Here is a 13,620-nt window from a genome sequence, read left to right as displayed (position 1 = left end):
GCTGGTTTACCAATATTTAGACTGTGAACATTTATGCAAATCCATGCTTCAACGAATGTAATTTAAACAATGGCACCTACATAGATAGAGAATCAATTTACTTGCCAAATATCGCAATAAGTACTGTACTTTCATATCTTACATACTCTATTCGATTTTGCACCGTCAAATTCTCCATAAATATATCTACCTCCTATTGATATCGTTAATCGGTAAATTATTGTGCAAGAGAAACCGTACACTCGTGTGCATTGTATCATTAAGAACATAATCCAGTCGGATCACCCCGTCGCTTGTGTACAACGAGCTTAAAACGGAAGCCAACGAACGCATAAAATCAGACGATCGACTTTCATGGTCGACCGCGATCGAAATCCAGCGTGCACAATTAAACAGCTCCCATCTCGGCAATCAAATCGTCAAAATTCCCAATATCGAATGGGTTTCCGTGCAGTGGAGGCACTCTGCGACTGTAATGGCACTACCAGTTCTTCCCGCCAAACCGTGGAGTGTTACATCTCCGCGAAGGACCTTTTACCATCGTGCAAGCCGATCCTAAAGGCCACAGCGAAGGGAAGATGCGGCGTTCGTCGCATGATAATTTCCACCTTTATTCTCCTTCTTATACTGGTCGCTATTTATTGCCTGTCCGCCTCGTGCGATCGTCTACGAACGTTTAGTAGATCGCTAAGAAATCAAGCTCAATCTGAACGCCAACCTAACCCACAACCTCAACTTTCATCGCTACCGATTGAAATTACAGGGGAGGAACCGAATGTGGAAGAGGCGCCACCGGTTGAAGGGGATACGTAGATTTAAAGTTTGGATCGTGAGTATTTTGAAGAAAATTCGATCGTGCGAATTTTCATCGAGATCGTGTTTCTCTATCGTTAAAATATTTCCTAATCCTGCTACGTTCCATGAATTCTTTGTATCTCGATGTTGCCTTCGTTTCAGGCTGGAGAAAGTTTTTTTTTTAATGCTTCAAGTATATTAGCGTACGATTGAAACAGGGAAACAGGTAATCTCATGCTGACGACGATTCTTTCTTTTTTCAAATTTTTGGGAAATTTTCCAACGTTTTCTTAGACAAATACGATACCGTCGAAAGCGACCGTAAGAAATATGAAGTTTACAAGAAATGTGAAAGAACGGTGGTGTCATTTCTCGCGTAATTATAAATTACGCTCTTTGATTTGTTTCCAAAGGTCGAAAATCGCTTGGTTTATTGAGATAAAAACAAGACACAAGAATTCGGGAGCTGCAGCAAGGTTAATTACACCTTTGGCAGAGATTGAATCTGAAAGGTATGATATTACACGTCTTTTTTAATATCATCGTACGGAACGTAACTGTCAATATCGTTATATTTTCAATAAGAAGTTATAACTATGTATTTTTTTATGTATGGTGCTAAAAATGCGGAAAATCTTGAAGACAATTATATTGTAAATCGATCATTCTGAATTCCTCATTCTCCGTCGATGTATTACAGCGTCCAAGAGTTAGTATGCCACCAATATTTCGAAATATGGTTAACCTATATTCACCTGTGAACGTTTTACTGCCTTCAGAAATCTATCAAGAAAGATAAACGTGATGATTAATGGGTGAAGATCGGGTTGTACGAAGAAAATCAGGTAATCGAAATTACGCTTGAAAATACATTATCGATTATCCGAATTAATTAATTACAGAAAAACCGAATAATGGAATTTTTCAAACTGAAATTACGACGTGCCTTTCATATAGAAAATGATAATTTATTGCACGTTATTAGATGTGTATATCTCGGTCATTTTTTTCTTGGCTTTCTAATCTTTCCTCTTATCTCGTTGATCGATCCTTCGATGTAGTATTATAAATCCTTCTCGAACTCAGTATCTCCGCTGGATTAGTCTTCTTTCGCTTTTCGTACTATCTAATAACTGTTCCCGTTGCTACGAATGTTTCTAAACGTTGTTCACGAAAACATTCCCTTTAATTCTTCTAACAATTTATTCGCCGCTTACATCGCTCGTCTTATCCTCTTATCTTCAAACCACTCTGTGATATAGCTTTCATATTATTGTTCGGATAATCGAGTAATTAAAAAAGAAAAAGAACGTTTCAATAATATGACGAAAATTCTAATAAAAGGTGTTCAAAAAATTCAAGTCCTACTCTGCGCTGTAGATAGACTGCGAATATTTATGTATTTATGACAAACGTGGAAGTATAGAAACACACGGAATACACATAGTAGACGACGACGTATTGAATATTAAAATATACAGGGTGGATGGTAACTGGTGGTACAAGCGGAAAGGGGGTGATTCTACGCGAAAAAAGAAGTCGAAAATATAGAATAAAAATTTTTCGTTCGAGGCTTTGTTTTCGAGAAAATCGACTTTGAATTTTCGCTCGGTACGCGTGCAGCACGTTATAAGGGATCTCACTGTAGATCGTTGTCTCGATGGAAAAATTAAAAAGAAAAATAAAAAAAAAATGTTTATTCTATATTTTCAACTTTTTTTCGCATAGAATCACACCCTTTCCACTTGTACCACCAGTTACCAACCACCCTGTATATCAAGATTCGTTACGATATCAAGCGAGCAAAACAAATTTCTGCTCAGGTTCTACTTTCACAGCTGCGCTCGTAAAGGTATAAATTTGCATAAATATCCGCGGGCTAATTACAGCTTTTTTTTCCCATCCAAATCCTTGATATTTTCACATTGTTAATTGATTTCGATTGCGATATCGTTAAAATAGATAGAATTCGGTTCGCAAACCACCGTAAACCATCGATATCGATCGCAAAAGCTCGACATAAGTCTGAAACGATGCATGAAAGGAGAAAAAAAAAAGTGGAAACGGAACGTTTGATCCTGGATAACGAATGTGGCAAGCGCGGTGCTCGGTGTATGTAAGTACATAAATCCGTGTCCGAAACAGAGCGAGGTCGAAGTACATTTTTCATCCGCAACATTATTCGGGGCGAAAGTAATGTTACATTTCACAGAACAACGCCGATACGGTTCCGTGTGTCGTAACAGCTGCGAGTAGATGGAGTGCACACAGAGGGCAGAAGAGCGAAAGAGAAGGGGAGAGGAACGAAACGAGAGGGTGGTTCCTGTGATCTACATTTTAATCTTCCAGCATCGATGAAACGAGGGAATCAAAGCATCGTTCGGTTATACGCGCTGAAAAATCAAATTCAATGACTCGAATGCAGTTGAACGTTGTCAAAGCAGCTAGGGGCAATAGCCGCTATGGCAAAGACCCATGCGATAGCCATGCGCGAAATAGCCGAAATTTATAAGCATTTTTAAAAATATTATCACTGCGAAAAGAGGAAATATCAGAAATATAGATAATAATTTCGAAAATATTAAATCTTCGGTAAAATATGGAAAGCTTGGCGTGTAACTGTCGCGTGTTATCGCTGCGACAGAATCTCCACTGTTTTCAATAAAATGCTTGCTTTTTAGGAGGGAAAAACGACAGTAGGGAATTGGTGAAACACCGTGTTAATAGTCCTTTTATGTTGTTACGATTATCGTAAAAATCGGTAACAAAAGAGATAATTTACTTTTCAAATCAATGGCTGATTTATTATCTTTATAAAATACAAAAAAAAAAAAACAAGAAAAAGAAAACAACGAAAGAAGCGACTCAATCAGAGAAACGATAAAGTCGATATGTAAATGATAAATCCATAAAGTCTTACACCGTGAATTGAATTTTACTGCGATTACGCTTATTAAATTATGATAAATTATGAGATCAAAGGCGGAAGTTAATGATTTACAAATTCAAAACAGTCGATATCTACGAATTATCATTATCCGGACCAATGACTCAGGGGTCTTAAAGATATTGTTTTCTGCGTAATTTCTACTGATAATATATTAGAAATATCGTCATTATCTCTGAGTCTAAAATTGCAATCACATTCCTTGCAAATTATCGGTAACAAGCTGTACGATCTTAAATTCATCGATATATCGGAGTGAAAAGGACAATTAGTTTTATTAGCCGCAATTAGTGACTAAAATATTCGTTTGTTACAAAACGTCTTTTATCAAAAAAGAAGATCTATTAAAAGGAAGAAAAAAGATATGGCGCGCTAAAGATAGAAAGACATTAAACCTCCAGCCACAAGCGATTTCTTTTACTAAACTCGATCTATTCGTTCGTATAACAGTCTTCGGTCATATAGGAAACGTTATATCCAATAAATAGCAGTCGTCGCAGAAAGTATCAATCAATTTCAGATAATTGGTATTTTATCGGGCCTTCGTTTGTTATCTCGAGTCATTTTTAAACGCACTTATTTACCTGCTATAATTCCGTTAATTCTATTTAATATCGTTACAAAACTGATCACGTATCTAAATTGCTTCCTCTTCTAGCACATTTTAAACGATCAATACAGATAATTTCAAGAAATTTTCGAATCGGAAGAAATCATAAACGAACAGCACCACGAAGAAAACATCTAAAGGTTTGTTCTTATATAAAATCACGTGGAAATTTTCCTACAAGTATATTTAGTTGCCACCATAAAACCAGTAACCTAGATGATGTAAGACTTTTACGCAATATTGCATACGGCCTAGTTAGAACGCTTGATAGCATATTTATGTACACAACAAAATAGGCTAAAATGACGTGTTCCGATGTTTTAATGATTAATCAGCGAAAGGCACTCGTTTCGATGGGAAACGTTGGTTTCCAATGCTCGAATAACGTAATAAAAAAGGCAGCTGCACTTTTCAGTAACCTGATTGAACCAACAAAGAGCAAGCAAAAATCAAGTAGTTCTCCGAACGTGCTATATTTTCATCCTCTATCGATGTTCGTAATAATAAACTTTTGCGCTTTTAAATACGAAACCTACCTCCTTATAGTTGTTAAAACACTTTGATTTCTATAAATATCAACACAAATGTCAGCCTAATAATACCAGGTGAAGCGTGATTTTGAGAAAACCTGTGGCTGGTGGATTAACAAAACTATTTCTGCGTTTCATCGAAATTGTCCAACTGTTCTAGCAATAACAAAACTCGAGTAAGTTCGTCGTCGGTAATGTGGTCTAAAATTGACAGTACGACGCAAGCAAAGAGGAACTTGTCGACCACATCTTCTCTCAAACGTTCACTGTCTACCTCTGGATATTCAGATCTGACGGTGTCGATGTACAGCGTCAAAATTTTCTGCACCTCCGACGGCCCATTTTCATGTGTCACGTTATACAGTAGAATGGGCCCGAGATCGACAGCCGGCGAACAATATCTCATTGTTTGCCAGTCGATCATCTTCGCGTCGATCGGTTTCCCGTTCTGGTATTTGAACAGTAGATTATCGTGTGAAAAATGGCCGTGGCATATTGTAGAGACGTCGTTCACCCCCGTCGCGATGGCTTTCACTATTTCCATTGGTCTCTTGTTTAATCTATGTTTTATCCTCTCTACGAACCCAGAGTTCGGCATCGTCTCGAGAATATCCAGCATTCTGAAATCAGCGTACACGTAGCGTATAATATTTTGATATACTGATATATATATATTATTATTAATTATACATATTATTAATAAATATTATTGATATAATAATCAAACCGACTGAAAACAATAATCGAACTTGCACGATGTTTTCTGCGAAGAATGAACTTTGTTAAGATTCATCTTGTTGCTGTTCGACTTTTTCTCATGTTAGACGAAAGAAACGAAAATTTCGAGAAATATGGTTGCGCGTGATTAGGCGTGAAAACCATTATCGGCGAATCTATTATAATAATATGTTTCAACATAGAACGGCGAGGCCGTAGCTGCGTTCAGATTTTCTAACAAACTGGCAATTAATTGATTCGCGTCAATCTCTTGATACTGGAAACTCGATCAATTTTGCATTCTGTCCGCTTCAATTGCGTACCGATTATTGCGCCTATACCGAAGTTGCTATTTTATTGCCAGTAACATCGATAACGTCAATATTACCGGTCAGATACCTACTCTGTATCTCTCAACGACGAAACTATCGCACGTTCGATACGATACAATTCTTCCATCGGTTAGATTTATCAACCCTTTTATCAGTATCACGAACGAAAATTCATCCAAGGGAAATTTAAGTTGAAAGCTATATTCCAAGATTCGGTGTTATTATAACGTATCCATCCGGTCATTGATTACATTTTCTTATACTTGACGTCTTCCTATTAACAAATGTGTACTGGCATTTTGAAAAAAATTAGTTTCCACGTTATTTTCAAACTACTATTTAAAGAAATAATTATTATACCTACAGTACCGTTATTATAGTACGCTTAAATGGTTTCATCAAGAGTATCAATTAAGAGTTTGTTAAATCCCGCCACAGAATTCATACGCGATCCATAGGTCGTAGCACTAATTTTATTCGATTATAGCACATTCGGCAAAAGAAAAAGGAATGCTACTTGTTCAATCCATAATTACAATTGTTAAGTACAATTACCAATGCTTAGCCAGAATTAAGAAAATTCTGTGTTACATATTCCCCCTTTTTTTACTGTTTCTCCTCTTCCTACTGTTTACGTTTTCTAACTACCTTACGTCATAAAAAAAAAAAAAAAAAAAAACGATAGATCGTATGATTTTGAGAAACACGTACTCGTTACTTTCACAAAGTTACGTAGATCCTAATCTTCGACTTGAGTAATCGACACAACGCGAAATCGCAATCAATGCGTTTTGAAAATCGAGCCTTTTCCTAGCATTCATATACAGACCATTGTTATCTTCGTTATCGTATCGTAAGTACATTTCTATCGGCACATGTATCCGAAATTCTGTCAAACGAAACCTTTGTCTTACGATCTTTACACGGTTCGTCATAATTTATTATCTTGCGGATTTTTTCATAATTTTATATTTTTCGAAACACGATTCAAGATATAGAACGTAGATACTTTATCTTGAATATTTTATCATTTATCATTTTATTATTTATTATATCAATTATTCTTGTCTGTCGTGTCCCACATATCTTTTCATCTTAAAACCTGCCATTAATTGATAAAATCCGCGGTCTAATAATCATCGTCGCATCTTATTAGCAAGAAAGGATCAAGAAATTTTACCTAGTCGATCTCTTCTCGTAATGCAACATAGTCTCTTCCGTGAGAGAAATTTCAAGCAATTTCGCCTCGAATTCCCTGAAGACCTGCGGTTCTGTCGCTTTCAATCTCAACCCTCTGGCGTGAAACTTGGCCAGAACTTGCACGCACAATTTCAAGTGTTCCTCGTCCAATTCACCGTCCACCTGCGTGTAACCAGCTTCCTCCAAATCCTCGAGAACGATCACCGGTCTTCCGTAACGACCTAAATCCGACAGGTAACACTTTGGAACCAAATCGGTTCCATACTTGAGCGTCATCTTCGAGTAGAACATTTCTTCGTTTTGGTAAGCATCGAACGCTGTCGGACTCTTGTGCTCTGCCTCTTCCTCGGGAAGCAGTTTCAGTAACAGCGGGAAGCTGCGTGGCTCGCCGGAGAACCTGACCACGATCGTCACGCGATAAATCTCGCTGCTTCGACTCAGCTCGTCGAGACGAATCGTTGCCGAGTCGAACTGAACGAATTCCCTGGAATTCGGCTCGCAGAAGCAACGATCTTGCACCATTTCCGGCAGCAATTCCTTTTCGATGAAGGCGAAGCTTCGCTCCCAAACCTCGTGGGACTTCATGCTCCGAACAATATCGTCACCAGTTTTTACACCGATTATTAACAAGCTGAGCAATTAAAGTTCAAACTGACCGCCTACGTTCTTAATCCACGATATAATGGCCGCCGTCTTTCCTCTATACTTATCGAACAACTTACATGTACGATAACTTTCCTCGTACGTCGCCAATAACGTAGGAATCTTGTAGAATCGAAGCACGTGTAGCGAATAATTGTGGGAATATCGTGGCGGATGCACTATATAGTTCGATTTCGATGACTCAGTTTCCACAATTCTGATTCTGATATAACAACTGAAAACAACACTTCTGGATAGGTTCGACGAGATTGTTATTCTAAGAACGATTGTCACGCGAACAACAACGATAACTACGATCGACGATGAACAGTCCAAGATTCCCGGCTATCTCACAGCCTATGGATACGAAATGCGTGACAAATAAGAGACAGATAAGGCGTTGTTGATATCGGCATTCAACATTCGGTAAGATCGATGCACGCGTGGCAACGAGTCGACCGCAAGTAGCCAGCCGGTGGAACTCTGAAAGTATCGTAGGAAATTGTTACGCGTGCCGATTCCCCTCGCAACGCGCAACCGAGATAATGAAACTCTTATCTTCCAATGACGTCACGTACTCCATGATACTCGGCAACGAACGGAGATCGATTTAGCTACTTCGCGCGCATTTTCAATAGCTCGAACGTATCGTGTTCACCAATTCGTTTGACGCGAGAATGAACGTAAAGTAATTCTAGCGTATTATCTCTCTTTTGTATCTACTGTTAAAAAACAAGACTGTATTACACGTTGTGTAATTGCTGGTAAATTATAAAACGAAGCATCTAAAAAGATGTTTAAGCTTGGCAGTTTTTTTCGCTTGGTTTCAAGGAGGATATAAACGCGACGTTAATAGATAGCAAATAATTAATATTCTTCCTGTCAAGTAAACATGTAGAGAAGATACGAAGGTCAATTTCGCTGTTTCGAACGAGGTGATAATACGTTTTTCTCTTTTTTCTTTCATTTGCATACTAATCTCGCGTCTCGAGGACGGGCATCATAGTTTATATCGCGAGTTTTAAACAATTCTCCAGTAGAAATAATTTATGTACTTGTTGACTTTATGTATACGAAAAAGGTGATCTCAGAATTGCCGCGGTAAATGGCAAGAAATGTTAATCCGTAACGTGAAACGTTAATTTGGGAAAATACAGGGTGGTTGGTAACTGGTGGTACAAGCGGAAAGGAGGTGATTTTTTTAATTTTTTTTTTTTTAATTTTTTTAAAAATCTACAGTGAGATCCGTTATAACGAGACGCGATAAAGTGCACGCGTACCGAGCGAAAATTCAAAGTCGATTTTCTCGAAAACAAAGCCTCGAACGAACAATTTTTATTCTATATTTTCCACTTCTTTTTTCGCGTAGAATCACCCCATTTCCGCTTGTACCACCAGTTACCAACCACCCTGTATAAAATTAGCGAATATCGTTATAAGAAGAGACGATAAATATAAAATGACGTACACGACGACGTCCGAATTTTGAAGCTAGTTGCTCGATTCGATGATAGAAAAATTTACACGACAGAGAACATGCCGAATCGATTGGTCGTTCGAATTAATTCGACGAGATCGATATCGGCGGTTTGCGAGCCAAGATAGAAAATTAGATAACGAGTGACAGGAATAGGGCAATTATAATAATAAGGAAATCTTTTAGACGGTGATTCGTTGAATTTCACAGGGTCTTTGCAGCGTAACGATGCTACGAGAAAGCTCCAACAAGTGATTTTAATTCTAACGTGATTACTTTGGTAAATCCCGAACTAAACGGAGTTCGTCCTTTGTTCTTTAAAAGTTTTACTCGCTGGCTCATTTTAATACCAGATGAAATAATTTGAATTTTCCCAGGATTCGTGGATACTCGATTCTCGCGGATACTTGATATTATTGCAAATTTTGAGCGGATTCGTTTGATAATCCGATCGAAATAGAAAAGCGCGCGTACCTTGACGTGGAAGCTATAAAAAGCTCGAATACCAAGAAATTCTGAAATTTTTTCATTTCTGATCTGCTTTCTATCTTTGCCTTTTCGACGGGGACGCAGCTGCAGCTGCGAATTTCTCAACGCGAGCAACAGACTCTTACGTATTTATTAAAAATTTCTCGATATTTTAATTAAAGGATTACATCTTCGATAGAACCGAGTTTAATCTTCGTATTTCTTCCGGAAATGTAAAAAGTGTGGAAAGTTTAACAAGCTCAGTTTCAAAGTTAAAGTAATTTGGATACAATTTTTCGGTTCAGAGCTCGATTCGCGAAGTAAACGCGTAATACGCTTGCCCACAAATTAGAATCCAAACGAGAAAGCCGAAGTTCCTTAACTTCGTGTTCGTAAAATTTTATGCCACTTGTCGTCTAGTAACAGAGTATGAAAGTTATCACGTACGATGCAACGATTATTACGTAAATTCCTAGCCAATCTTATACAAAATACTTTTTCGCACAGTTATTCATAGAAATCTTACATCTTATAAAGATGTAATTTTTGTTTAAACGAAGCACATGCATATTCTGATGTCTAATAACATCCTTCGAGGATCACGTTAGCGATTTTTCCACTAGAAAAGTGTCGCTCCCTTAAAAATTCGTACGAAAACAAATAAATCTACTTAAATCCATCGTACTGGGAACGTAACGCAAATGACAAATAGATTATCCGTACGAAAACGGTTCGAACGACTCGCAACAAGTCGAAGAATGATACGAATCGTTATCGCTACAACTTCATGCCACGACAAAGTGGAATCTACCAACGGTGCAAACGTCACCCGTAAACCAATACCAAATCCGACAATCCCTTCAGGCTGCCGTAATTCAAAATTCCATGTGACAGGACCGCAACGAAACTCGCCATCCAACAGCAAAACCAACCACTTCCGTTGAACGATCGTAAACAACGCCGCGAAAAATCTCTGAAAAAGACCGAATTCAAAGGACTTAACCTGCCTCTTCATGATTAATTTACCTCAGCATCTGCCGTTCGTGTCGTCGATTATGCCAAGCCAGAACGTACCGATACAACAGACGAGCCAGAATTTCCCGATAACGTACCAACAACCGCAAACGGTCACCCAACAAATGCAAACCGCTCCTTCCGTTGCTTATCCAACCAATCCGCAAGGTATTTCGCTAGTGTTGCAAGACTTATTAACAGTTCGTACCATCGTATGTACGTGTATGTATATATATATAAACGTATGTATGTGTATATATATAGTGCGTGTATCGATTATCGACAGAGCTGGCATTTCACTGGTAAATATTGCTTCTCGGATCGAGGATCACGGTCGAACGGATTCGGTTTAATGAAACGCTTTGAGAACCTAATGAAGGTTTTTCGTTGCAATTCGGTGGTGGTGATTTCGTAGTATTTAACGCGTTGATCGTGGATACATAGTTGGTACGGTGGTCATTTAAGCTTTTCCAAGGGGTTTTTTTTTTGTTACGAGTTCATTAATTTCGTTTTTTATCATTTGGGAGAATTTTGGACGATGTTGGTTTGGTACATATTATAAATTTCCAATATGTACAACGATGTAGCCACTCAAGATAAGACGTTCATTTGGTTAGTTTCTTTTATCATGAAAGTTGGCAGATTTCCGATGATATTTCGATAAACGTTACAAATTTCTAATGCAACGGGTGTAGTCGTTTAAAAGGAGAGTTTTTTTTTAGGTAACGAGTCCATCGCGTACTTGTTTTCCTAATTCGTGAGGATTTCGGATACTTCGATTAATATGATACGTTTCGGATGTAGGCCGGTGTGTGCGTGTGATTGCGACGATTGTAGAAAACATGGAACGATATTTGGTAGAAAAGTAAATGGAAAATGTAAAATAAAAGAGAAGAACGGAGAAAAAGATTGCGCTACGTCGTAAAAATAACTAGACTCGCATTTCCAATCTCTTCCTGATTTCTATATTTTTCGTCAACTTTCCTCTATTATTCCTGTCGTTTTATTCAATTATTTTTTATTTCTTTCCCTGAGATTTCCAATATTTTCAAAGTAGGTACATCCTCTCTTACGGGTAGTTCTTATTGTTGGTCAGGCTTGACGATTTTTCAAAATCGAGTTCCTCGGAGAATTCAAATAGAAAAATTTCGTTTCGTGTGGTACGATGGTCACAAGTGATCAGGAAATACCTAGTCGCGTTTCCTTTATACAAGAATTTCACATATTCTCAGTCAACTCCACGCACCAACTGCCTTTGTCTTTGATTTTAACGTGCTTTTGTCGTCCCCGTGCTCGTTTAAAAAATATCGTTAATATCATTTTGTATCAAATGAAACTAACACAGCTACTAGACAAACGAGTGTTACTCGTTTCCTGAAAAACTTTGTGAATTTATCGGCTACCGTCGAAAGCTTATATCGTCGAATTTATTTCCTTCTTCGACTATCTTGTATCAAAATACTCTTCTTTCTTTTTTTTTTGCCACCGAGTGATCCGAAATTCAAAAAAAATAAGCAAAAATGTACTTGTCACATTTTTCGCCTGTGATCTTCGTATTAGGTTACGCTGCGAGCGTAAAAAAATGTTAGATTTTAAAAAAGTATGAATAACCTTTGGAAAAATGTTGCGCGCGCAAAATTTATGTTATATCGATCGAGTCCTAACGCATAAAGCTAAATTATTATTCGCATTATATTTTCGTTCTTCTATTTTGAATGACTAAATTACCTTCTATATATAACGCGAGTTGAAAATTGAATATACAGTAAAAATTGCACGCGAAATTTCACGTTAAATAAAAAACGAGTCGAGAGTTTATCGAGCATGGTGGATTTTACCTTAATAGAATTCTACCGCGAAAATTACGATACAGCTCATTTCAGAATCGATTGTTCCTAAAATAAAGTCCTATAAAGGAATTTCGTTTCGCAGTTCCGATCCACATTTTTATATAAAACACCTTTAGGATCGCGGCACGATTTTCAATCCACCGTGAACGAATATTCCCGAGCATTGCTGCGACGATGTAGCCATTCTCGATATTTTCACGGACAAAAAGTGTTTCTTCGTGCTTCCCACGATAATTTCAATCTTCTTTAGTACAGCCAACGACCTTAACGAAGTCATTAAAACGTTCAAACTACGAAGTATTAAGCTTTATTTCACCGATAGCTTGTTTTTAAAAACAGATTCCTACAAACAATTCCTTCGGTTTATCCGCGAGATAAGAATATTTCAAACCATGAATTTTAAGATATATACATATATATGCGTTATACAAAGAGAGCACTTGTTTAAATTCGTGTTAAGCTAAATCAGTCCTCTCCTGACAAACAAAAATATTTTCTGTGTAACGTGTGTTAACCGTATGTTTAAACATCACGTGTTCGTATACCTACAATTGTATTACCAAACGCACGTGAGCATCTCCAAGTATTACGAAGGTAAACATTTTTTGCATACGGTGCAGTTGCCATAAAACCGTCTACGACATATAGAAGAATTTACGCGACACTGCTAGATTATACGATAAATTAATTACTGCGCTTAATTCTGATCTGAATTTCCGAGTGTCTAACGCCGCGATGATAAAACTACGCTCATAATCCTATCTAAGAAAAACGTCGATGATCCTGTAAACATCGAAAAATATGATCTTTAGAATAATATTGAAGTGAGAATAATTTCGCGCTTACCATCGTATTTAAACAGCGAAATCAAATTATTAACTTCTTCCTCTGATATTTTTCCCTATCGTCGATCGTAAGTGAGATATTTGAGATTACCAAGTTGAATAGGACACCCAGTATAATAACCGAAGAAAAGAATATTTATCCGTGAACTGCGGCATTCTAGCGCACAACCGTACGATTCTTTTATACTAAACG

At 37.6% G+C, this 13,620-nt stretch overlaps 2 protein-coding genes and 1 long non-coding RNA gene across 3 annotated transcripts; 2 read left to right on the top strand and 1 right to left on the bottom strand.

Annotated features, from left to right (window-relative positions):
• Positions 1-357: 357 nt before the first annotated feature.
• On the top strand, positions 358-823 carry LOC117214715. Its single transcript, XM_033460988.1, has one exon. It carries the CDS (start codon positions 439-441, stop codon positions 811-813), a length of 375 nt encoding a protein of 124 aa, XP_033316879.1. The 5' UTR covers positions 358-438; the 3' UTR covers positions 814-823.
• Positions 824-1,601: 778 nt separating this feature from the next.
• LOC117214716 lies at positions 1,602-4,428 on the top strand. The gene is made up of 3 exons (XR_004488926.1): positions 1,602-1,640; positions 2,758-2,911; positions 3,008-4,428. It is a non-coding gene; the product is annotated as an uncharacterized LOC117214716 (long non-coding RNA).
• Positions 4,429-4,508: 80 nt separating this feature from the next.
• On the bottom strand, positions 4,509-8,300 carry LOC117214714. The gene is made up of 2 exons (XM_033460987.1): positions 7,112-8,300; positions 4,509-5,502 (listed from the first exon to the last, which is right to left on the bottom strand). Exons 1-2 carry the CDS (start codon positions 7,714-7,716, stop codon positions 5,004-5,006), a joined length of 1,104 nt encoding a protein of 367 aa, XP_033316878.1. The 5' UTR covers positions 7,717-8,300; the 3' UTR covers positions 4,509-5,003.
• Between the last annotated feature and the right edge of the window lie 5,320 nt (positions 8,301-13,620).

This window comes from Bombus bifarius, unplaced genomic scaffold, assembly GCF_011952205.1.
Source record: "Bombus bifarius isolate JDL3187 unplaced genomic scaffold, Bbif_JDL3187 scf7180000009243, whole genome shotgun sequence".
NCBI classification, from domain to species: Eukaryota; Metazoa; Arthropoda; class Insecta; order Hymenoptera; family Apidae; genus Bombus; species Bombus bifarius.
This window is presented reverse-complemented; position numbering and strand designations above follow the sequence as displayed.

Bases quoted from the DNA above. Each gene is read 5' to 3' on its own strand.
- LOC117214715 (XM_033460988.1), top strand. From the start codon at position 439: ATGGGTTTCCGTGCAGTGGAGGCACTCTGCGACTGTAATGGCACTACC.
- LOC117214714 (XM_033460987.1), bottom strand. From the start codon at position 7,716: ATGAAGTCCCACGAGGTTTGGGAGCGAAGCTTCGCCTTCATCGAAAAG. The intron at 5,503-7,111 runs GTAAAATTTCTT...CGCTGATTTCAG, and splicing joins TACGAGAAGAGATCGACTAG to AATGCTGGATATTCTCGAGA.